The sequence below is a fragment of the Ornithodoros turicata genome, chromosome 2 (genome assembly GCF_037126465.1).
Source record: "Ornithodoros turicata isolate Travis chromosome 2, ASM3712646v1, whole genome shotgun sequence".
NCBI classification, from domain to species: domain Eukaryota; kingdom Metazoa; phylum Arthropoda; class Arachnida; order Ixodida; family Argasidae; genus Ornithodoros; species Ornithodoros turicata.
In genome coordinates this window covers 58,655,071-58,681,321 of record NC_088202.1, presented here as the reverse complement: position 1 = coordinate 58,681,321, position 26,251 = coordinate 58,655,071, and the positions used below count along the sequence as shown (strand labels likewise).

Here is a 26,251-nt window from a genome sequence, read left to right as displayed (position 1 = left end):
ATAAGGCATGGAGTACTACCTGTGAAAGACATATGGGGGAAGACCAATAGACCGAACTGCGCACTTTGTAGTCGCACGGAAACAGTAAAACATGCAATTTTTGAGTGTAAAGTGCTTGCATACCTGTGGTTATGCTTCAAAAAATATTTTGGATTAAGTAGTCTAACTTTTGAATAAGCTGTGGGGATCCATATCGGGCAAGTAGTTAAGAAGCAGCAAAGATTCTATCTATTGGTCGCCGCAGAAATTGTCTATCAAGTGTGGCTTAATAGGTGTAGGGTTGTTCATGGAGGTGATTGTTGGAGCAAGGCGAAATTTAGAAATATTGTGAGCTATTATGTCCGCATGTGGCTTGGGAGGGAAAGGTTACGTTTGGGGCCGCAAAATTTCTTCAAACAGTGGCAGTGCAAAGGCTTCAGGGTGGTGGACGTGATCATCAAGTTCCACTTCAGTGGGTAAGTATGAATGAAATCATGTTTCCCGAGCATTTGCTATTTATTCCCGAGCTATTTCTACGTGTAACTATGCAGAGAGAATTTACCCCGCTTGGAAAACGTGCACGCCAAGGAATAACCGATTGCGCATCACATTAGCATTTATTAAAATCTCGCTTTGGGGAGCAGTTGATAGTCAAGTAGTGCTCCAATCTAGTCCTTTCGTCTTGAACACACATGTCAGTCAAGGCTGGGGCTGCGAGTAAGGCCTGTTGCACAGTGTCGTTGTCGTCTTCTCCGCAGCCGCGTCTCTCGTTTCACACTTAAACAGCATCATCGGCCAATAATTCTGCGAGGTCTGGCGACACGCGCATCCATGAAAACTGTTAGCAATGCGTCTGCAGTTGCTCTCCTCGGCGCTCTTTTCGTCTTCGCCTTGAGAAGAGAAACGAGAGAGGGTGACAAGGATTACTTGCATGGAGAGTATACGCTGAGGAAGATAAATGACGCAAAAGTAGCGTTTATTTCTGAGTGCCCGAAAAATGAGCTGCGAGCTGTTCTAAACGTTGGAACTATGAGCATTACGGCTTAAAGCGAGAAACTTACATTTAAGATTGCTCTAAACCCTGCTTATTGCATCAAGCAGTCTGTCAGGAGCGACCGTGACAAATATTTTTATCCGAACGGCATCTTACTAGTACACATTTCGATTTACAAAAGCGTACCGAAAGCTGAGACCATATATTACTGCTGAGCGCTATAAAGACGAGGACATAAGAAAGGAACAGAACACATGCGCTAGTGTTATGTTCCTTTCTTATGTCCTCGTTTTTATAGCGCTCAGCAGTAATATGGTCTCATACCAACAAGCCCAAATTTCGTCACTCTTCCAAAAGCTGAGCCACATGCTGTAACCTTGCTGTAACCTTGGAAGTGCACCGCGATCCTGACGGCGAGGGAAGATCGGCTCCCATTCGCCACTGAAAGTTTTTCCTCTACGGAGAAGGCAACCTGCTGAGTACATGCGCGTCGGCTGACCTGGTTGGTGGCAACGGCGCGCGCAACCTGATTGGCTCTGCCATCGTTTCCCCCGTCGTCACGTGGTGATGTCAACCCTACACGTTGTGATGGGGTTCTCGGAACAACTACGACACAGAGCGCATTGTGGTCAATGGCCTCTCGCTGACAGTACGCTACGCACATTTGTCGTGCGTAAGAACACATGCGATTGATGTCGGAACCAACCAAACCAATCGCCGCGTCCAAAACGAAATGTGGGGGATTTCTTTTGGGTTTACAAGCGTATGGAAATCCTTTAAGAAGTGAGAGATTAAGTTGATTCACTCCCGCGCCGGCTCACCGGTGGCTAAATTCAATTCTACAAAATATCTGCACACTGACAAAAGATACTGATCTGTCATGCGTTACGCAATATCAACTGAATGCGTCATGGTCATGTGGCTGAATACAAAGTGTGCGCATATTTACTATTTTAGCCCATTCAGTTATGAGTATGACCCACATGGCTAACTTTACAAAATACAATCGAAGAGAAAAGGATATTCAATGATGTCTACCCACCTGTAACAAAGAACTCCAAGGAACGTCACAAGGCCGACTATGAGGACTAGTGCAACGATGCCAACGGTAATCGATGCAGTAATGTGCGTCCGATAACCTGCGACCAAACATGATACACCGTGAAAGAAGAAACAAAGAATAAACGAAGAAAGAAGGAAGTCACTGAAAAGGTTAGCCAGCTGCAGTACTCGAACCCACATCTTCTGCATTGCCGGTCCAGGGCTCTAGCAATTGAGCTAAGCTAACACACCTCTCCGATGACTTCCAAGGTTGATGCTTTGTGTGTTTGTCCTCTCTTCTAGGTTCCAGCCTCAGAACATCAATTTCTTTCGTGTCCTTCATGATATACCGTGACACGTTTTATTATGGCGGAAGCACTCCACGTTTCCTACACGGTTCCCTACCATACCCTAACTCGTGCAGCAGCTCTCGCCATTATATTGTCACGAAGTGAAATGTGCCGGCGAGTCGTCGAATAAACAGCAAACGGTTTATTAAACTACTTGGTAGCAAAAACACAAGAGTGATAGCTCTCTGATCACAACTGAGTCCAAAGAATGAATGAATGCTCCAGCCTGGAGCGCACAAGCATTTAAGCGTCGCGCCGAAAAGTCTAGAAACAGCACGTGCGTTTGCCAGAGAGCAGGCGATGTGCCTCAAGCTTCTTCTTCAGCACGCGCCGGGATGAGATGTACGGTTTCGTGCCTGCCCTGGAAGTTTCTCGAAGATGATTCGTGGCAATATATACACGACACCTAGTTACACCAATAATTTCAAGGTGATCATGACTGTACTCTAAGTCATCCTAACGGATCTGCTACCCCAAACGCACTGACGCAGGACCCACATCGCGCGTAATCGTGATCGTCCTGATGTGATGACAAAGCGAGTCTCGGCGACAAAGCGAGTCTCGGCGACAGAGCTACACAGCCGGAACACTTGTCCCCCGTTTTTACAATCCCGAGATCTCGGGATTTCGAAATGTGGATCCCGGGACGGGATCGCGATTTTTTCGCAATTATACCCAGGATGTCGTATAGGACCGTATCCACTTGCACAACCATGCGATCACAAATTGCGATATAGTTCGCGCCTTCTGTCATCCACACGGAACATTCTAGCGGGAAAAAAAGCGGAAAGAAAAGAAAGAAAAAAAAAAAAGACTGCTCACGGGGTCACTCGCTCAAAGGTCGCCCACCTACGCATTGCTGATGAAGGCCCAATAAGGCCGAAACAGCTGTCCAATGCTGGTGTGGCGACGTTTGGGACTTATAAACATATGTTCAACGTGCAGCCAAAGAGCCTATGCTATTTTTTTTTTCACTTAATACTTTACTGGCTTCGCACTGGGCTTTCAGAGGTGAGTTTCTCACCCTGACGGGAGGACATCACGTTCCACGTGACCTTCCGACGCCACTCGCTCAAACGTCGCCCATCTACGCATTGCTGATGAAGGCCCAATAAGGCCGAAACAGCTGTCCAATGCTGGTGTGGCGACGTTTGGGACTTATAAACATATGTTCAACGTGCAGCCAAAGAGCCTATGCTATTTTTTTTTTCACTTAATACTTTACTGGCTTCGCACTGGGCTTTCAGAGGTGAGTTTCTCACCCTGACGGGAGGACATCACGTTCCACGTGACCTTCCGACGCCACTCGCTCAAACGTCGCCCATCTACGCATTGCTGATGAAGGCCCAATAAGGCCGAAACAGCTGTCCAATGCTGGTGTGGCGACGTTTGGGACTTATAAACATATGTTCAACGTGCAGCCAAAGAGCCTATGCTATTTTTTTTTTTCACTTAATACTTTACTGGCTTCGCACTGGGCTTTCAGAGGTGAGTTTCTCACCCTGACGGGAGGACATCACGTTCCACGTGACCTTCCGACGCCACTCGCTCAAACGTCGCCCATCTACGCATTGCTGATGAAGGCCCAATAAGGCCGAAACAGCTGTCCAATGCTGGTGTGGCGACGTTTGGGACTTATAAACATATGTTCAACGTGCAGCCAAAGAGCCTATGCTATTTTTTTTTTTCACTTAATACTTTACTGGCTTCGCACTGGGCTTTCAGAGGTGAGTTTCTCACCCTGACGGGAGGACATCACGTTCCACGTGACCTTCCGACGCCACTCGCTCAAACGTCGCCCATCTACGCATTGCTGATGAAGGCCCAATAAGGCCGAAACAGCTGTCCAATGCTGGTGTGGCGACGTTTGGGACTTATAAACATATGTTCAACGTGCAGCCAAAGAGCCTATGCTATTTTTTTTTTTCACTTAATACTTTACTGGCTTCGCACTGGGCTTTCAGAGGTGAGTTTCTCACCCTGACGGGAGGACATCACGTTCCACGTGACCTTCCGACGCCACTCGCTCAAACGTCGCCCATCTACGCATTGCTGATGAAGGCCCAATAAGGCCGAAACAGCTGTCCAATGCTGGTGTGGCGACGTTTGGGACTTATAAACATATGTTCAACGTGCAGCCAAAGAGCCTATGCTATTTTTTTTTTTCACTTAATACTTTACTGGCTTCGCACTGGGCTTTCAGAGGTGAGTTTCTCACCCTGACGGGAGGACATCACGTTCCACGTGACCTTCCGACGCCACTCGCTCAAACGTCGCCCATCTACGCATTGCTGATGAAGGCCCAATAAGGCCGAAACAGCTGTCCAATGCTGGTGTGGCGACGTTTGGGACTTATAAACATATGTTCAACGTGCAGCCAAAGAGCCTATGCTATTTTTTTTTTCACTTAATACTTTACTGGCTTCGCACTGGGCTTTCAGAGGTGAGTTTCTCACCCTGACGGGAGGACATCACGTTCCACGTGACCTTCCGACGCCACTCGCTCAAACGTCGCCCATCTACGCATTGCTGATGAAGGCCCAATAAGGCCGAAACAGCTGTCCAATGCTGGTGTGGCGACGTTTGGGACTTATAAACATATGTTCAACGTGCAGCCAAAGAGCCTATGCTATTTTTTTTTTTCACTTAATACTTTACTGGCTTCGCACTGGGCTTTCAGAGGTGAGTTTCTCACCCTGACGGGAGGACATCACGTTCCACGTGACCTTCCGACGCCACTCGCTCAAACGTCGCCCATCTACGCATTGCTGATGAAGGCCCAATAAGGCCGAAACAGCTGTCCAATGCTGGTGTGGCGACGTTTGGGACTTATAAACATATGTTCAACGTGCAGCCAAAGAGCCTATGCTATTTTTTTTTTCACTTAATACTTTACTGGCTTCGCACTGGGCTTTCAGAGGTGAGTTTCTCACCCTGACGGGAGGACATCACGTTCCACGTGACCTTCCGACGCCACTCGCTCAAACGTCGCCCATCTACGCATTGCTGATGAAGGCCCAATAAGGCCGAAACAGCTGTCCAATGCTGGTGTGGCGACGTTTGGGACTTATAAACATATGTTCAACGTGCAGCCAAAGAGCCTATGCTATTTTTTTTTTCACTTAATACTTTACTGGCTTCGCACTGGGCTTTCAGAGGTGAGTTTCTCACCCTGACGGGAGGACATCACGTTCCACGTGACCTTCCGACGCCACTCGCTCAAACGTCGCCCATCTACGCATTGCTGATGAAGGCCCAATAAGGCCGAAACAGCTGTCCAATGCTGGTGTGGCGACGTTTGGGACTTATAAACATATGTTCAACGTGCAGCCAAAGAGCCTATGCTATTTTTTTTTTCACTTAATACTTTACTGGCTTCGCACTGGGCTTTCAGAGGTGAGTTTCTCACCCTGACGGGAGGACATCACGTTCCACGTGACCTTCCGACGCCACTCGCTCAAACGTCGCCCATCTACGCATTGCTGATGAAGGCCCAATAAGGCCGAAACAGCTGTCCAATGCTGGTGTGGCGACGTTTGGGACTTATAAACATATGTTCAACGTGCAGCCAAAGAGCCTATGCTATTTTTTTTTTCACTTAATACTTTACTGGCTTCGCACTGGGCTTTCAGAGGTGAGTTTCTCACCCTGACGGGAGGACATCACGTTCCACGTGACCTTCCGACGCCACTCGCTCAAACGTCGCCCATCTACGCATTGCTGATGAAGGCCCAATAAGGCCGAAACAGCTGTCCAATGCTGGTGTGGCGACGTTTGGGACTTATAAACATATGTTCAACGTGCAGCCAAAGAGCCTATGCTATTTTTTTTTTCACTTAATACTTTACTGGCTTCGCACTGGGCTTTCAGAGGTGAGTTTCTCACCCTGACGGGAGGACATCACGTTCCACGTGACCTTCCGACGCCACTCGCTCAAACGTCGCCCATCTACGCATTGCTGATGAAGGCCCAATAAGGCCGAAACAGCTGTCCAATGCTGGTGTGGCGACGTTTGGGACTTATAAACATATGTTCAACGTGCAGCCAAAGAGCCTATGCTATTTTTTTTTTCACTTAATACTTTACTGGCTTCGCACTGGGCTTTCAGAGGTGAGTTTCTCACCCTGACGGGAGGACATCACGTTCCACGTGACCTTCCGACGCCACTCGCTCAAACGTCGCCCATCTACGCATTGCTGATGAAGGCCCAATAAGGCCGAAACAGCTGTCCAATGCTGGTGTGGCGACGTTTGGGACTTATAAACATATGTTCAACGTGCAGCCAAAGAGCCTATGCTATTTTTTTTTTCACTTAATACTTTACTGGCTTCGCACTGGGCTTTCAGAGGTGAGTTTCTCACCCTGACGGGAGGACATCACGTTCCACGTGACCTTCCGACGCCACTCGCTCAAACGTCGCCCATCTACGCATTGCTGATGAAGGCCCAATAAGGCCGAAACAGCTGTCCAATGCTGGTGTGGCGACGTTTGGGACTTATAAACATATGTTCAACGTGCAGCCAAAGAGCCTATGCTATTTTTTTTTTCACTTAATACTTTACTGGCTTCGCACTGGGCTTTCAGAGGTGAGTTTCTCACCCTGACGGGAGGACATCACGTTCCACGTGACCTTCCGACGCCACTCGCTCAAACGTCGCCCATCTACGCATTGCTGATGAAGGCCCAATAAGGCCGAAACAGCTGTCCAATGCTGGTGTGGCGACGTTTGGGACTTATAAACATATGTTCAACGTGCAGCCAAAGAGCCTATGCTATTTTTTTTTTCACTTAATACTTTACTGGCTTCGCACTGGGCTTTCAGAGGTGAGTTTCTCACCCTGACGGGAGGACATCACGTTCCACGTGACCTTCCGACGCCACTCGCTCAAACGTCGCCCATCTACGCATTGCTGATGAAGGCCCAATAAGGCCGAAACAGCTGTCCAATGCTGGTGTGGCGACGTTTGGGACTTATAAACATATGTTCAACGTGCAGCCAAAGAGCCTATGCTATTTTTTTTTTCACTTAATACTTTACTGGCTTCGCACTGGGCTTTCAGAGGTGAGTTTCTCACCCTGACGGGAGGACATCACGTTCCACGTGACCTTCCGACGCCACTCGCTCAAACGTCGCCCATCTACGCATTGCTGATGAAGGCCCAATAAGGCCGAAACAGCTGTCCAATGCTGGTGTGGCGACGTTTGGGACTTATAAACATATGTTCAACGTGCAGCCAAAGAGCCTATGCTATTTTTTTTTTCACTTAATACTTTACTGGCTTCGCACTGGGCTTTCAGAGGTGAGTTTCTCACCCTGACGGGAGGACATCACGTTCCACGTGACCTTCCGACGCCACTCGCTCAAACGTCGCCCATCTACGCATTGCTGATGAAGGCCCAATAAGGCCGAAACAGCTGTCCAATGCTGGTGTGGCGACGTTTGGGACTTATAAACATATGTTCAACGTGCAGCCAAAGAGCCTATGCTATTTTTTTTTTCACTTAATACTTTACTGGCTTCGCACTGGGCTTTCAGAGGTGAGTTTCTCACCCTGACGGGAGGACATCACGTTCCACGTGACCTTCCGACGCCACTCGCTCAAACGTCGCCCATCTACGCATTGCTGATGAAGGCCCAATAAGGCCGAAACAGCTGTCCAATGCTGGTGTGGCGACGTTTGGGACTTATAAACATATGTTCAACGTGCAGCCAAAGAGCCTATGCTATTTTTTTTTTCACTTAATACTTTACTGGCTTCGCACTGGGCTTTCAGAGGTGAGTTTCTCACCCTGACGGGAGGACATCACGTTCCACGTGACCTTCCGACGCCACTCGCTCAAACGTCGCCCATCTACGCATTGCTGATGAAGGCCCAATAAGGCCGAAACAGCTGTCCAATGCTGGTGTGGCGACGTTTGGGACTTATAAACATATGTTCAACGTGCAGCCAAAGAGCCTATGCTATTTTTTTTTCACTTAATACTTTACTGGCTTCGCACTGGGCTTTCAGAGGTGAGTTTCTCACCCTGACGGGAGGACATCACGTTCCACGTGACCTTCCGACGCCACTCGCTCAAACGTCGCCCATCTACGCATTGCTGATGAAGGCCCAATAAGGCCGAAACAGCTGTCCAATGCTGGTGTGGCGACGTTTGGGACTTATAAACATATGTTCAACGTGCAGCCAAAGAGCCTATGCTATTTTTTTTTTCACTTAATACTTTACTGGCTTCGCACTGGGCTTTCAGAGGTGAGTTTCTCACCCTGACGGGAGGACATCACGTTCCACGTGACCTTCCGACGCCACTCGCTCAAACGTCGCCCATCTACGCATTGCTGATGAAGGCCCAATAAGGCCGAAACAGCTGTCCAATGCTGGTGTGGCGACGTTTGGGACTTATAAACATATGTTCAACGTGCAGCCAAAGAGCCTATGCTATTTTTTTTTTCACTTAATACTTTACTGGCTTCGCACTGGGCTTTCAGAGGTGAGTTTCTCACCCTGACGGGAGGACATCACGTTCCACGTGACCTTCCGACGCCACTCGCTCAAACGTCGCCCATCTACGCATTGCTGATGAAGGCCCAATAAGGCCGAAACAGCTGTCCAATGCTGGTGTGGCGACGTTTGGGACTTATAAACATATGTTCAACGTGCAGCCAAAGAGCCTATGCTATTTTTTTTTTCACTTAATACTTTACTGGCTTCGCACTGGGCTTTCAGAGGTGAGTTTCTCACCCTGACGGGAGGACATCACGTTCCACGTGACCTTCCGACGCCACTCGCTCAAACGTCGCCCATCTACGCATTGCTGATGAAGGCCCAATAAGGCCGAAACAGCTGTCCAATGCTGGTGTGGCGACGTTTGGGACTTATAAACATATGTTCAACGTGCAGCCAAAGAGCCTATGCTATTTTTTTTTTTCACTTAATACTTTACTGGCTTCGCACTGGGCTTTCAGAGGTGAGTTTCTCACCCTGACGGGAGGACATCACGTTCCACGTGACCTTCCGACGCCACTCGCTCAAACGTCGCCCATCTACGCATTGCTGATGAAGGCCCAATAAGGCCGAAACAGCTGTCCAATGCTGGTGTGGCGACGTTTGGGACTTATAAACATATGTTCAACGTGCAGCCAAAGAGCCTATGCTATTTTTTTTTTACTTAATACTTTACTGGCTTCGCACTGGGCTTTCAGAGGTGAGTTTCTCACCCTGACGGGAGGACATCACGTTCCACGTGACCTTCCGACGCCACTCGCTCAAACGTCGCCCATCTACGCATTGCTGATGAAGGCCCAATAAGGCCGAAACAGCTGTCCAATGCTGGTGTGGCGACGTTTGGGACTTATAAACATATGTTCAACGTGCAGCCAAAGAGCCTATGCTATTTTTTTTTTCACTTAATACTTTACTGGCTTCGCACTGGGCTTTCAGAGGTGAGTTTCTCACCCTGACGGGAGGACATCACGTTCCACGTGACCTTCCGACGCCACTCGCTCAAACGTCGCCCATCTACGCATTGCTGATGAAGGCCCAATAAGGCCGAAACAGCTGTCCAATGCTGGTGTGGCGACGTTTGGGACTTATAAACATATGTTCAACGTGCAGCCAAAGAGCCTATGCTATTTTTTTTTTCACTTAATACTTTACTGGTTTCGCACTGGGCTTTCAGAGGTGAGTTTCTCACCCTGACGGGAGGACATCACGTTCCACGTGACCTTCCGACGCCACTCGCTCAAACGTCGCCCATCTACGCATTGCTGATGAAGGCCCAATAAGGCCGAAACAGCTGTCCAATGCTGGTGTGGCGACGTTTGGGACTTATAAACATATGTTCAACGTGCAGCCAAAGAGCCTATGCTATTTTTTTTTTCACTTAATACTTTACTGGCTTCGCACTGGGCTTTCAGAGGTGAGTTTCTCACCCTGACGGGAGGACATCACGTTCCACGTGACCTTCCGACGCCACTCGCTCAAACGTCGCCCATCTACGCATTGCTGATGAAGGCCCAATAAGGCCGAAACAGCTGTCCAATGCTGGTGTGGCGACGTTTGGGACTTATAAACATATGTTCAACGTGCAGCCAAAGAGCCTATGCTATTTTTTTTTCACTTAATACTTTACTGGCTTCGCACTGGGCTTTCAGAGGTGAGTTTCTCACCCTGACGGGAGGACATCACGTTCCACGTGACCTTCCGACGCCACTCGCTCAAACGTCGCCCATCTACGCATTGCTGATGAAGGCCCAATAAGGCCGAAACAGCTGTCCAATGCTGGTGTGGCGACGTTTGGGACTTATAAACATATGTTCAACGTGCAGCCAAAGAGCCTATGCTATTTTTTTTTCACTTAATACTTTACTGGCTTCGCACTGGGCTTTCAGAGGTGAGTTTCTCACCCTGACGGGAGGACATCACGTTCCACGTGACCTTCCGACGCCACTCGCTCAAACGTCGCCCATCTACGCATTGCTGATGAAGGCCCAATAAGGCCGAAACAGCTGTCCAATGCTGGTGTGGCGACGTTTGGGACTTATAAACATATGTTCAACGTGCAGCCAAAGAGCCTATGCTATTTTTTTTCACTTAATACTTTACTGGCTTCGCACTGGGCTTTCAGAGGTGAGTTTCTCACCCTGACGGGAGGACATCACGTTCCACGTGACCTTCCGACGCCACTCGCTCAAACGTCGCCCATCTACGCATTGCTGATGAAGGCCCAATAAGGCCGAAACAGCTGTCCAATGCTGGTGTGGCGACGTTTGGGACTTATAAACGTATCTATATATATATATATACTTGGTGAATGGGGTTCGGACGACCGCGAATATATGTAGCTGAAATGAAAATTGAAACACAGACTACGAAGGTACGGGAAGTAAGAAAAAAGGGATAATTTATTTACATTGAAGATACTTGGAATGCTAAAAGGGTTGTCTACGTTACGGCGGAAGCTCCGCCTTCGTCAGGACAAAAATATGTCAGTGATACACAGAGCTCCTTATATATATATATAAGGAGGTGGAAATGGAAAAAAGCCATTAAAGAAACAAACAAATGACACTAGATGTGTTTGAAATTCAAAATTAGATTAATTACAGATATATTGTAGAGCGGAAGAGCGCAGGTAGGCGTGACCGTAGGAATAGGTTTATTCAGACAGCCGCGCGGGCGTGGCGCGCGTCATCGTCGTCATCTGACGTGTCGTTATCTTCACTACATTGCCCCCCCTCGGAAGACGGAAGCCCGGTGATGTCGGGAGCGGTGGACTGTGAAGCCGTGGTCTCGGGTGTGTGGCCAGGGAGAGTGACGAAAGGCTTCATCCGCATGACATGGACGACTTCGGTGCCACGGGATCGACGATCAGGTGGTGGGGTAAGGGGCGTCACTTCATAGTTGAGGGGTGAAAGCTTTCGAGTGACACGGTATGGGCCAACATAGCGCTTCATAAGCTTCGATGAGCGGCCGGGTACACGAAGCGGAGTCCATAGAAGGACTTCGTCGCCGACTTCGTAGCGGACTTGCCGATGGCGTTCGTCGTACCGAAAGCGCTCTGTGTCCTGATTTTCCAAGGTACGCAAACGCGCGAGTTGACGAGTCTCCTCGGCATGGGCGGCCGCGTCGAGAACCACGTCTGGGTCATCAGAGTGCGGGGGGCAAGGAAAAAGAGTGTCCAAGATTGTGGTCGGAGCACGGGAGTACAGAAGGTAATAGGGGCTGTATGCAGTGGTACGCTGACGAGCAGTATTATAGGCGAAGGTGACGAAAGGGAGGACGACATCCCAATTGGTGTGGTCACAGGAGACGTATATCGAAAGCATGTCGCCAAGGGTGCGGTTGAAACGCTCGGTGAGGCCATTGGTTTGCGGATGATATGAGGTGGTGAGGGCGTGGACGGTGCTGCAGGCTCGAAGCAGTGCGCTGACGACAGCAGAAAGGAAAGGAGTGCCACGATCGCTGAGCAACGTACGAGGAGCACCATGGCGAAGCACTATGTTGTGGAGAAGGAAGGTCGTCACTGCGTCCGCACTATTAGTGGGAACAGCTTGTGTTTCTACATAGCGGGTCATGTGATCCACGGCGACGATTATCCAGCGGTTACCAGACGCTGAGGGCGGGAAGGGTCCGAGGAAATCAATCCCGAGGCGGTCGAAAGGCTTCTCGGGTGGAGGAAGCGGTTGAAGAAGCCCTGCGGGAAGACCTGGCGGCCGCTTACGATGTTGGCAGGGGACACAAGCTCGGACGTGTTTCCAAACAGACTGATACATGCCTTTCCAGAAGAAACGGTCAGCGACGCGAGTGTAAGTCTTGAGAAAGCCCAGGTGCCCGGCAGTAGGATCGTCGTGGCAACTGCGAATAATGTGGCCTTGCAAGGTACATGGAACAACGAGGAGCCAGCGGTTGCCGTCAGGGCGATAATTCTTGCGATATAAAGTGCCGTCAAGCAAAGCGTAGGATTTCGCTTTACGGTGGAGACGTCTAGGAGCAGGGTGGTCGGGTTGTTGGAGAACCTGGAGCAGAGGCTGAAGAAGACGATCGCGGTGTTGCTCAGCTGCGACGTCGATAGATGATAAGGGGCAGAGGGGTTGAGCCGGCAATGTGGCGCATTCAGAAGGAGACGGGAGCATGCGGGACAGGGCGTCAGCATCACTGTGTCTGCGCCCAGACTTGTAGATCACCGTGATGTCGTACGGCTGTAACTTGAGCACCCATCGGCCAAGGCGTCCACAGGGGTCTTTAAGGTTGGATAGCCAGCAGAGGGAGTGGTGGTCCGTTACGACGGTAAACGGGCGGCCGTAAAGGTATGGACGAAATTTCGAGATTGCCCACACAACGGCGAGGCATTCTTTCTCTGTGGTTGAGTAATTGCGTTCCGGACGGGAGAGCGTCCGGCTGGCGTACCCGACGACACGCTCAGTACCATCGATTGTTTGCACTAGGACAGCTCCCAAGCCAGTGGCGCTGGCATCGGTATGCAACTCCGTGCGTGCTCCTGGGACGAAAAAGGCGAGGACAGGTTCGTTGGTGAGACATTCCTTCAAATGGTTGTACGAAAGGGACGCAACATCGTTCCAATGATACGGCGCATCCCGCTTGAGAAGGGCATACAATGGTTCAGCGATGTCGGCGAAGTGGGGTATGAAATGGCGGAAGTAGGAGCATAATCCCAAAAAGGCACGTAATTCCTTGATTGACGACGGGGGAGGAAAGTTCCGCACCGCATCAACTTTCTTGGGATCAGGGTGAATGCCAGTCCGATCGACGACGTGGCCCAGAACCGTAATACGACGACTGCCAAAGACGCACTTCTTCGAGTTGAGCTGCAGACGTGCGGCACGAAACCGGGAAAGGACTTCGGACAGCCTGTCGAGATGTTCCGGGAAAGTGGACGAGAAAATGACGACGTCGTCTAGGTAGCAAAGACACGTCTGCCATTTGAGGCCGCGCAAGATGGTGTCCATCATTCGTTCGAATGTGGCGGGCGCGTTGCATAAGCCAAAGGGCATGACAGTGAATTCGTAAAGTCCGTCCGGTGTAACAAAAGCAGTTTTTTCACGGGCAGTTTTCGCCAGGGGAATTTGCCAATATCCGCTTCGGAGATCTAACGAAGAAAAGTACTCGGAGCCTTGCAGGCAGTCTAGAAGGTCGTCAATGCGTGGCAGCGGATACACGTCTTTCTTCGTTATTTTGTTCAGTTTCCGAAAGTCAATGCAAAAGCGCCAGCTGTCATCTTTTTTCTTGACGAGAACGACCGGAGAGGACCAGGGGCTCGACGAGGGTTGGACGACTCCGCGATTGAGCATGTCGGAGACATGCGTTTGGATGACACAGCGCTCAGACGATGAAACTCTGTAAGGTCGAGAATGCACCGGCGAGGAGTTTCCCGTGTCAATAACGTGCTCCACCGTGTGGGTAACAGGCAAATGAGTACTGGGGGCACTGATGTCGAAGAGGTCACTGAAGGTGCGCAGTAGGGCCAGTAGCTCTTGGCGTTCCTGCGGCGGTAGTGACCCGTCAATAGTATTCTGGATGGCAGTGGTAATGGGAGACGGTGGCACAGGCAAGGCTGTATCGGCCAGGTTCGGCGACTCGGGGCAACCACACGGGGCAGACTCATCGGAAGGACGGTTGTCGTCGGCTGTAGCATGCGCAAGAGGGGTAATAGCGGCGTCAGCTACAGGTGAAATGGTGGCCAAGCACATTGATTGTGGTACGAGTTGGGGTTCCGGAGATGTGTTGAGAACCCAAACAAGTGCTTCACCCGACGTGATGGTCACAATACTTGGCGGGAGCAGCAGGCCCCGAGCAAACAGCGGCGGAGAGGAGGACGCGACGGCTGACATGTCGGGACAAGGAAGAGGCGCATGGAGACGGACGGGGACAAGTGCGGCTGGAGGTAACACAACGTCTTCGTGCACACAAAGTCGTACTTCAGGAACGGTGTTCTCGACGAAAACAGATGCGTCGGGGAGCACATCCCAAGAAATGGTCCTTGAGCGGCAGTCTATAACAGCGCGGACAGAGTAAAGGAAATCGGTGCCGAGGATAACGTCGCTGATACACGTGGAAAGAACTAAAAATGGGATGCAGTACGTAGACTCACCAATAGAAACGCGCGCGGTGCACTGCGCTAAGGGGCCGACGAGGGACACATCACCCATGCGAAGTAATCGTCCAGCGGGCGGCGGAGTGCATACTTTACGCAGGCGGCGACAAAATGTGCTCGACATACATGACATTGTAGCCCCAGTGTCAACGAGTGCTAAGGTGTGGTGTCCATCGACTTGAACGGGAACGTAATTAGGGCAAGGCACATCGGAGCAAAGAACGCGGGGACGGGTTTGCGTCGAAATGGGAACTGCAGCCTGGTCCCCGACAGTATCGCAGGCTGCACAGGTTAGTTTGGGGTCGGAGTCACCAAGGGTGACGACGACCGTCGCCGACGGGGGTAGGGTGACGGCGACCGTGAGCGGCGGCGACCTTCGTCTTGGTCACGTTCGTAGTCATACCGGCGAGGGGCAGCGTAGCGGGTCTGATTCGACTGTGGAGAATAGTCCGGGCGACGACGGCAATACCTCAGGATATGGCCGGGTGAATGGCAGTAGTAGCAAATTGGACTACCGTCCGGAGCGCGCCAAACATCGGTGCGTGCGGGCGCGTCGTAAGGGACGCGGTAGCGCCGGTCAGGTTGGGCCCGAAAGGGCCGGAATGTATCCCGCGGCGGGTTGGGCTGCCGAGGCTGAGACGCGCAAATCGCAGCGTAGGTGGGCGGCGGTATATGCATGGGGCAAGTGCAGGATGGCGCTGGCTCCGCGCAGGCTTCCTGAGTCGCAGCAGCGGGGTTGGTACAGGGCGGAAGAGGAGGTTGTGCCGGCACGACAATGCAACGAATTTCTTCGGCAACCACTTGCCGTATAAGATCCAGAAGAGAGTGCGTGTCGCAAGGGGAAGACGTGGCGAGCGTCTGCGGAAGACGCTGGAAGCCAGACGACACTCGGCGATTTCGGAGTTCTTCGAACTTGCCGCATTCTTCCACAAGCTCAGCAACAGTCTGAGGCGATTTCGGCGCAAGGAAATTAAAAAGGTCGTCTGCGATGCCCTTCATAATATGGTTAACTTTGTCCTGCTCAGTCATTGCGGCATCCACACGGCGGCACAAAAACAACACGTCCTCAACATAGCAGGTACATGTCTCTCCAGGAAGCTGGGCCCGGACGGAAAGGCGCTGAAGGGCATAGTGCTTGCGCTGCGACGGCCTGCCAAACAGCTTCATAAGTGAGTCGGAGAATATGGGCCATGAGGTGAGTGACGCCTCGTGGTTTTCAAACCATTGCAGCGCCGTGCCTTTCAAAAAGAACACTACGTTGGAAAGCTTCACGGTATCGGCCCAGACGTTATGCGAGCTCACTCGATTATACTGTGCGAGCCAGTCGCCAACATCTTCATCCGGTGCTCCGCTGAAAGGCGGAGGATCCCGCTGCCGCACCTGACAATGACGGTTGGATGCGTCAGGAGGGGGCGGCTGTTGATCCTCGCCGGAACCTCCCGCTCCCGAAGGAGGAGTCATCAGACGTAGCGTTCGGCCGCTGCGGAGCTCCAGAGGGTAGCCTATGGGGCGGGGAATAAGCAGAGGAGTCCTTTGGTTCCGCACCTCCACCAAATATGTAGAGCGGAAGAGCGCAGGTAGGCGTGACCGTAGGAATAGGTTTATTCAGACAGCCGCGCGGGCGTGGCGCGCGTCATCGTCGTCATCTGACGTGTCGTTATCTTCACTACAATATATTGACGTTTCAAATATACCAGGGGTGCCGAACTCATTTATCTCTGCGGGCCGCATTGAGCAACGCAGGAACTACGCGGGCCGCATACCCCGGCTTAGTGGTAGCCTGTTTCTGATATAGATGACACAGAACATAACTTAAAACGTCATATAATGTGCTAATGTTTGGGTTACTTAGCGTTGCTCAATTGCAGGGCCAGCAATCGTTTTCATTTGCTGTGTCATGAGGAAACTTGACACATCTTGTTTTTAGCTATTGCATCAGCATCGTGTACAAATGATTGCGCAATTGCAATATTAAGGAGTTCGAGCTGTTCGTTTGTTAGTTGTAGTGTGACTTTGACTTAGTCAGGTTCATCGCACAAAACGCCTGCTCGCAGGTGTACGTTGACATAGTTCTGTCGCGACGTAAACCCACGAATTAAGCGGTAACCGCATACGACGATTTCTCGACGGAAAAACGGCCAACTTTCCCACCGGCATGACAACTCGACGGAAAAACGGCGGGACGAACGTTAGTTAGGCGGCGTTTCGTTAGTCCGTGTTAAACTTTGGCTTCAAATTAACTGATAAATATTTTGCTACACATAGAAAAGTTATAGTGGCACACAGAAGGAAGTTCTTGCTGTCAAAGCATATTCGCGAAGCAAGCGCTAGAAACTCTCCCTCAGACAGCAGCGGGCGGGTAACAGCATGCTTCCCAGTTCCCAGGTTGGTCATACGGGCATCCGAAATGCCCGCCACGTCCGCTCCTGGAACGATAGCGCGTGGAGCGTTCCTATTGGCTGCAGTCGAGCGGTCGCTTCCGCTCTTCGCCGGGTTTTTCTATCCACCGCTATCGTGGAGAAATCGGTGAAGTTCCCATTGCACGCGTCGGCTCACCGGAAAAAAGGTGACGTTGGCCGGTTTTCCGTCGAGAATTCCTCGTATGCGGTTACCGCTTTATTATTATTAGACGCATGTTGTACCGGACATGGATAGGTTTGTCCGCGACAACATACGTATCCTTTTGTCCAACTTAAGAATAAAACGAAGTCTCACAAACTTGAGCGGACTTGTTCTTTATCGGTGCATCGCAGTGCAGGTCAATTAGTTGCATTTGTTAATCATTAGGAATGTGGTCAACAACTGCGGAAAACGGAGAGCCAAAACCTCCCGTTTCAAGTCTCCGGCACTCGAAGAATCTTTGCTCGAATTCACTCGGGAGATCACCAAGCCTGCGACTGAACCGGTCCGTTTATATTTGCATTGAAGGTACCAATGTTACAAATCGGCCATGTAGGGTTTGCTCAGAAATTTTGGTAGTAATGTACCAGTAATATTACCCATGTGAACATGAGACGCAGGGAGAGATTTAGAGACTCATCACCGAAGACGACGAAAGCAACACAGCGACAGACAGGGAACTTTCAGCCCATTATCATATGATTAAAGGTTGAAAGTTCGATGTTCCATTACTGTCTTTGTATATTTTTGTCGTCTTCGCTATTGTCATGTGCTACCCGACCCCGCTCGTCTCTTATATAGTTCAACAGGTCAGTGGCAACAGTTTTCTATCACTAATTAACGTAAGATAAACTGAACAAATACAGAGCTCAGTGATAACGCCACGACCGTTCATGAAACTTGAGCACAATATTTTTTATATTTTTTGCGCAGGGGCCACGCGGGCCGCATGACAACCCCAGGCGGGCCGCATGCGGCCCGCGGACCGCCACTTCGGCACCCTTGAAGTATACGTATATGTGAGGACCAAAGAACGAAAAGAGAGGTTCTGCAGAGAGAGAAAGAGAGAGAGATTCTGCAATATTTCTTGTTGTATAGGATTGGAAGACTCCTTCTGATTTCATGGGAGTTTTATGCTACTTGAGGGCTGTTCTCCGCTATGGCTTGCGTAGTTCACATGAGTGAGCACCTAACGTCGTTGTAATCTGTCGTGGACGACAAGGTTGGTTCAGTTTTGGGTTGCAAATGATATTTTTTGGGGAAGGGTCGCTTGAGAGAAAAAGTCGATTGGACACCGGTCTTTCCCTTTCGCTCGCACCACCGAATATTTGTTGTAAAAAAAGCCGAAATTTATAATCTCGAAGTCCCGGGATTTGGACTTGCGAAATCACGGGACTTCGGGACATAAAATTATGCTAAAATCCCGGGATTTCGGGATCCCGGGCTTCGAACCCTAACTTAAAGGAGGATTGACGCACGCGCAGTGGCACCTTTTCTCCTTCGCCTACTCGCTACTCGCCCTGCCGGTACCGGCTGGCAAGATGGCGGCGTGGCGGCGGCCCGCACAGAAGAAGCAACATGGACAAACAACGAAATAACTGAAATAGCATTTGGTTTAATGTGAATTTCACTCAAGCTGACATCTTCTGAACCAATGTTTTCTTTTAATTTGAATCTTAAGTACTACTACCTAAGTCGATATTGTGCCAAGCTCTCACCAAACGGCGTCAAATGAACACCTGGGTCTTGAACGTGATGTGCGAACGGCGCAGGCGTATCCAGAGGGATTGCGGCGATCAGGGTTGTGCGCCGATCCAGATTGTGTGCGAGAATGCGTTTGTGTATTATGCCCATAGTTCTACGTCAAGACCCAACTGCTGTGACTCGCAGCACAACCACGGCATTCTAACTGCGATGATAAGTAAACCGACTTTGAAGAGGAAACTGAACAGATTGTAATAATACGAAATATAATCTCCTATTGCAACCATGCACATAAGACCATTACGATAGCAGGAACGCATCAAGCGTGCAAACGTTTGGAGAAAGTGTGAAGAGAAGAAAAACAGGTGAACGGTTAACAATTCATCGTCTTTACAATAACTAAGACCCGGTTTCACCAACCCCAATTAACATTTGAACCGAGATCAGAGGTCTCTCAACTTGTATTTAACCTTTAACTATGCCTCACCAGGGTAGTTGTCACTGAAACATTCATCATGTCACTAACTAACGTTGCTCAAAATAATTGAGTGTTAACTTCAAGTTTTAGCGACTCCTGATCTCGGTTCAAAGTTAACCAGCGTTGGTGAGACTAGAGTCACTAAATAAGCTACGCTTCAGAGTAGCGACACTGTGCCGCCATGTTGTTTCGGATGACCTCCAGCGCCATCCATTTAGCGCTCTTCGAAGTGTCTTCTTCTTCCACTGCTGAACTTCACCATCTATTTCTACTGCCAAAATAGAGGTGGGGCTGGAGGTCATCCGAAACAACATGGCGGCTCAGTGTCGCTACTCTGAAGCGTAGCTTATTTAGTGACTCTAGGTGAGACCAGGACTAAGTAAGCTTCGCTTCAGAGTAGCGACAACTTGTTCCAAGGGCGAGCAAGAGAGGCCATCTTGTTTGCGCCACGCTAGCGTCAGCTAACGTCACAATGCCACCTATCGAGTACGCTCCGAAATGTTTTTCCTGCTTCACCTCACCTGTCTTGACCTCACTCTGACATCCTCTGGGGCTGAGGAAGTCAGAGTGAGGTCGGGCTAGAGGATCTGACCCGTCTTGGAGAATACATTCCTAATGTCGCACGACAATCACGCACGCTTCCGCAACCCACGGCCTCCAGGGCGATTGTTATGTTAGCTGTCTCTGCTCCTCAGCTGGGGATGGCGCTTGTGTGGAGTGGAAACAAGATGGCTTCCCTGCTCGCCTGTGGAGCTCAGTGTCGCTACTCTGAATGTATTGTCATCAAGGAGGAGGTTCGCTACTCTGAAGCGAAGCTTATTTGTGCCCAGTTCCCACTTGATGATACGCGACGCGACATGGCTTGCGGCCGGCAGAAGTAGACGAGCATATCCGTCGTTCTGAGAGGAGAGATGCCGAGTCAAAAAGTTCGACATGCCGAACTTTCTCCATGGCGTTCTGTAGCTCTCGCGAGACCTGGCGAGACCGATGTTCTCTTGGCAAATGAGGTGACACGTCCAAACGGCGCCTTCTCGGTTTCCGACTGCTGGTTTTCGGCGTTGTCGTGTCAGTTTTTCCGCATTACTTTGATCCCCTGACACTGCGCCATTACGATAATTAAAAGTTAAACGTAATGAGCTGCAGAAGCATCGAAGTGAGGGGAAATGCGCGCTCACTACATGAAGGATCCACAGGGCACACTAAAAGGAGAGCGGACAGAGGACATATGCCGAAGAGTCTTGTCAACGGCGAGACATACAAGCAAGCTCCCTGTAGTGAGAACGCGAAAAATGTGCCATCGCCCGACGTCCCTCGACGTCACTACCCGCCCCATGACGTCGCGTCGGGCGTCACCAGTGGGAACTGGGCGTTAGTTCGCACCGCAGTTAGCCTACCCTACCGATACCGTTTACCTGTGCATTCGAGTGGTACATTTTTGCCAAACAATGTACCAGCCGTTTAGACGGTACTTGGCCGTCACGAGGTTTAGAGCGGGTTGTGCGAATTACCTTGGCGTGTATGAAGGAAAAAAGGGTCAAGAGAGGAAAGCTATTCTGTTGAACAAGAGAGGAGGAGGAACAATGAGGAACAATGGACAATTCAGAAGATGTGGGTTCGAGTCCTACAGCTGGCTAACCTTTTCAGTGACTTTCATCTTTCATCATAGCTATTCTGTGCTGACATGAAATCGGCCCACGCGATTTCGAGGTGCGTCTGATATGGAGATGTGTACATTTGTACTTCCACCTCCTACCTACATTCATCAATATCATTGTAGCAATCATTAGCAAGAAGATGACCTCACTCATCACTATTTTTTTTCTGATTTTGGAATGCTTCGCTCTCTTTATTTTTAACCTTCCTTAGTGAACCATAACGATAATTTTAAATAAGTCCTGGCGTCACGTCGCGAGAGAACTATGATCATGAGCGAGGCCACAGTGGTCGGTCTGTGGATTAAGTTTGCCCATCTGAGGGTTCGGTTCCTTAACGTGCACTGAAATCTAGGCACACAGCACACCGTGTTTAACGTCCTTCGCCGAAGACGGCGTGCCTAAGCAGCTTGTACCCTTGAAGGATAATGACTACCATAAGTCCACATTGTTACGATTCACGGTTTTATACGACAAAGTATCATTCGCGTTCACTTTTTAATTGTTTTTGATTGGATTAATTATGATGCAGCAGTATAACTTCATTACACACTGAATGTAAAGGATAAATATCGAGAAGAGTTTCAGGAAAGACGTCGTAAGGTGGTCTGCGTGTCGTAGTTCCGCTAGTGCTTGTGTTTACATACAGGGTGTTTCAAAAAAACGTGTCATTCGGACTTTATAAAACAACGGGGCGACGGAAAAATATGGGGTAAACGGCACTTGTGTGGCAACTGAATTTGCCATCTTGCAAAAATATTTTAATTTGATTTTAATTAAAAGAAATTGAATTTCTTTAATTGAACTTCAAAATTCCTCAAGTCAACCTCACGTTTTTTTTACAGAATTAGAGAGCCTGTAGCGAACTTAGTCAGATCCACCAAGAAATCCGCTCGATATTGCAAAGGGAACTGCCCAAAAAAAGTCCCGAAGTTGAGGCTTCAGAGTTTCGGGTATTCAACAGCGCACCAAATCAGTCGCAAAGATGCGCGGAGGGCAGGACATGCTCCTGCCCCCATGAAGCTAGAACAGTTTATCGCCTGACCGGCGTGCAGCACAAGACGCACTGATAACAAGGCGGGTGACATTCCACCATACGTTGATAAGCGGCAAACAAAAATGATTCCGCCTCTTTTTTCCCGCCCAAGTTTTTTTTTTTTTCGACCTTCTACCTTTTATGGGGGCAGGAGCATGTCCTCCTCTCTGCTCCTCTCACGAATCTTTGTGTCTGATTTGGTGCGCCATTGAATACCCGAAACTTTGAAGCCTCAATTTCGGGACTTTTTTTGGGCAGTTCCATTTGCAATATCGAGCGGATTTCTTGGTGGATCTGACTAAGTTCGCTACAGGCTCTCTAATTCTGTAAAAAGACGTTAGGTTGACTTGGGAAATTTTGGAGTTCAATTAAAGAAATTCAATTTATTTTAATTAAAATCAAATGAAATATTTTTGCAAGATGGCAAATTCAGTTGCAACACAAATGCCGTTTACCCCGTATTTTTCCGTCGCCCCGTTTTTTTATAAAGTCCGAATGACACGTTTTTTGAAACACACTTTATTTTCTTTGCTTAGCTCTTCTCTTCCCCTTTTGTCTCAGCAGGGTTAGTACTATATTTCATTGGCACATTCAAGAACATCCAAGAACACAATTAATATTGCGTTATCACCATGACAACCATTCACGAAATGTTTCGGCTATGTGGTACTTACCGCCGTCATCGCATAACAGCCCCGAATATCCAACCTGACATCTGGAAATGCAAAATTAGACGCAACGTTAGAGAGGTCACGACGAATCCAACGTTACACTAGCCGAAGTCCTGTTATCGGGTAAACTACTACCCTTGTTGTTACCTGTCGGAGGTACCCTTGTCAGATGTGCACAGTTAAAAGAATAGTTCGCTCTCTGAGTATTAATTCGTACATTTTTTATTCGAAGGGTAGTGCATTGCCTAATTTACCGGATCCCTGCTTTCGATTTTACTGACTTGGCAGGTATCAATTATTAGCGGCCAAATCATTGGAATCCTTCACGGTTAAAAGTAAAACTCCCTTGGAGAGACGTATGGGTGACGTCACTGTGCCAACATAGCGACGACAGAAGGGCGTTTCCTTGGCCCCATTTTCACGTGACTCGACGTGACTTCACTTCGTGACTTCACGTGACTTCAGCTGCGGAATCCTAGGCGTTCCGCTGCGAAGAATGCGTGAGGAGGAGGTGCGGGAGAGTACGCGAATGAGGCTTGTGCAGTGACGTCATGTTTGGTCACGTGACATTGGAAAACATATTGTTGTCTGAAGTCACAGTAGGAGGGCATCCCGTGAGTTGTTGCGGTATGCGTGCAATTACGAGAGAAAATTGTAAAAACATACGCTGCTGCCTCATTCGGCCCGAAGAAAGACGCCTCAGAAGCATCCCCATGTTTTCCCATGTCACGTGGCTCCAAGGCGCGCAAAGGCTGCGCGTGACGTCACGTGCACAAGCCTCATTGAATGGCGCGATCACCCTTGTGCAGCGTCATCGGAACATTACGTGAGCTGCTGCTGAGATTCTCCTGCTTGCTCCTTCCTGTGGGTGCAGCGCCGCAGTATTGTACAAGATACTTTCAAAAAGTATTTAAGCTAAGTTACTGAGCACCAGGCAAAAAGGTAACTCAGTAGAGTACTAAATACTCAACCTTGAAAAGCATTGGAGCAGAATGCCAATTTCACACAAGATTAACTCATTATAACTATAACTATAGTTGCAAGATACTATACGTTCGGATGCTCTTCATTTTCCACGTGTTTTTTTTTTTTTTTTCGTGCATGCTCTCGTCCTCGCCATCCTTCTCGTACATCTCGTACAATGTCGATGGCGGAAAAGAGATGCTGTCATTCTGCGGCATAGCCTGTAGGAGCGAGCGGCGCTTTCGGTTTAGTGGAACGGGCGACAATGCGTTTGCCTGAAGTGCTTGTTGGTGAATGCTCGGGGTACGCCGGCTTCAGGTCGACCAGGTGTACTTCGCCATTAGAGCGTCCGAGGTATACCCCACGAAAGCCCACAGACAGCAATGCCGTGTACCGGAGCTTGAACCGGGGTCGCCTCCTAGTTTCGGCGAGGAAGTCTGTTATGTTTCATGCGAGGGCTCAGAATTTTCAATATGCCCTGGTGTTCCCACATTTTTCACACCGGACACTAAACGACGCGATCACGTTGAGGGCCGCCGCGATGCAAGAATTTTCGCACAGAACTTCTGCTCAGTAGCTTCTATAGCGATGTTCCCTTCTTCCATTACGATTGCATTAATGTCGGTCGCGTATATACTCCTCCACGCAAGAACAGTTAAAAAGATTTCAGTTCACCCCAAGGAGAGAGACAACTGAAGAGCTACGCTACCTTCGGTCACCCGCATACCAAATGGGGTTCTCGGTATGAAAACAAATTCGTGGCTGCCAGATTATTACTGCTAGTAGTCAAAGACAGATAGCAAAAGTAAATAAATGCAGCTAACTGCAGCTGCAAGGGCAACGCTTCACACCATGCCACCTTAACACAGCTCCTGCCTTACGTTACGTTTCAAGTTGTGCCGTTTCACAAGGCTACAACTGACAATTCTAAAATGACAGCACAGCGTAGTAGAGGGCGTTACTAACCGGTAACCCTCTACTCGTCACCATGCAATGTCTGGTGCGCCGGATGCCTATGTAAATATTGTCGTTACTTCTTCGAGTGCAACAGAGTACAACTGGTGTTCAAGAGTTCTGCGTATGTACTCGTGAAATGTAATTGTGCCACGTGATGGAACGTGACGGAACATATCATAGCACAAAACCTGCACGTACTCGCATTTGAATCCGTGATCCTCGTAGGGTAAGCAAGTACCGTGTGGTCCACACTGCTGGTGGGCGCAAACATCTGCAGAAAAGGAAATCTATACGTCAACTCTCTATTTTTGACATGGATTGTGAATACCTGGGTAAATTAAAAATCATGTGCATTAACATGCGCTCAATAAAGACTATCCGAAATCTTTACCCCTAAAATCGAGGGTCAAGAGACAAATCCGTGTACTTAATCACAAACACGATTAGTTAGATTTGTCAATGTGCTTTAACCGCTTTAATTGACCACGCCTCCCCAAGTGACGGTTTTGCGGCTATCAATTTTTTAGCAATCTTCAGAAAAAAAACAAACTCTGATTTCGATTGGAACAGTGTGCTATGGTCATCGGCTTCGGAATTCGTCAAGAAAAACGTTACCTTTGCTTGGCTAATTTTAGAGTTCAATTAGCAAAATTAGCTTAATTAATGCGTGACGCGCATGCAAACTACCTCAATCTGTAGCAAAAATCTCTCTGTGTGTATTCCAAGTAGTTTCATAATTTTCTTAAGTAAAACCTATTTCTAGAAATTCAATGACACTTTCTCACCGGACACCCTGTATAAGGGCTTCAGGAAAAAATATTGTATATTATTATGAAGATTACATATATTATGTGAAAGTGAAAGAACGGAGTTTGCGAAGGTAGGGATTCCATTTTGGTGGGGGCTCTGGCCATACGCCCCGTCTACCATCCTTAAATCCGGCATGGCCAAGATCGGATGTACCAGTTGCATTGCGCAACCTCTGTACACACATGTCCTTTGTGCATGTTTCGCTGTACGACTTTGATGACATAATGTGTTGGAGAGGTCTTCAGAAATGCTGTGTTATAAACTGTTTGCTTCATCTTAATGCATCATTATTTTACGTACTTTTGGCATATGAGTTCATTTACAATCTCGTAATATAGGATAAAAAAAAATCACTGGTACACAATTGGCATGGGGTTAGTAGCCTAAGCAAAATACGTGGATGGGATACTTACGTTCGCAGTCCTCATACACAGCCTTTCCATTTGTGGAAAAGCGCCGTCGCACGGCTTTGTACTCCTTTTGGCAAGAACACACGAACGATGTATTCCACGACGGCCCGCATTCCGTGTGTTTCCATGGCAAACAAGTTTGGGCTGCATGAAGTTGATCGCAATATTCCACTTCTTCCAAGAGAACTGCAATT

At 49.1% G+C, this 26,251-nt stretch overlaps 1 protein-coding gene across 1 annotated transcript in view; it reads right to left on the bottom strand.

The window, feature by feature from the left end:
• Positions 1–584: 584 nt before the first annotated feature.
• LOC135384689 (mucin-17-like) overlaps positions 585–26,251 on the bottom strand; it is a 63,256-nt gene continuing 37,589 nt past the window's right edge. The window contains exons 8-12 of the mRNA XM_064613879.1: positions 26,061–26,243; positions 25,036–25,108; positions 22,921–22,961; positions 2,016–2,112; positions 585–869 (exon numbers count right to left, since the gene is read on the bottom strand). Coding sequence (XP_064469949.1) covers positions 821–869; positions 2,016–2,112; positions 22,921–22,961; positions 25,036–25,108; positions 26,061–26,243 — 443 coding nt within the window. The 3' untranslated portion in view covers positions 585–820. The remainder of the gene's footprint in view (positions 870–2,015; positions 2,113–22,920; positions 22,962–25,035; positions 25,109–26,060; positions 26,244–26,251) is intronic.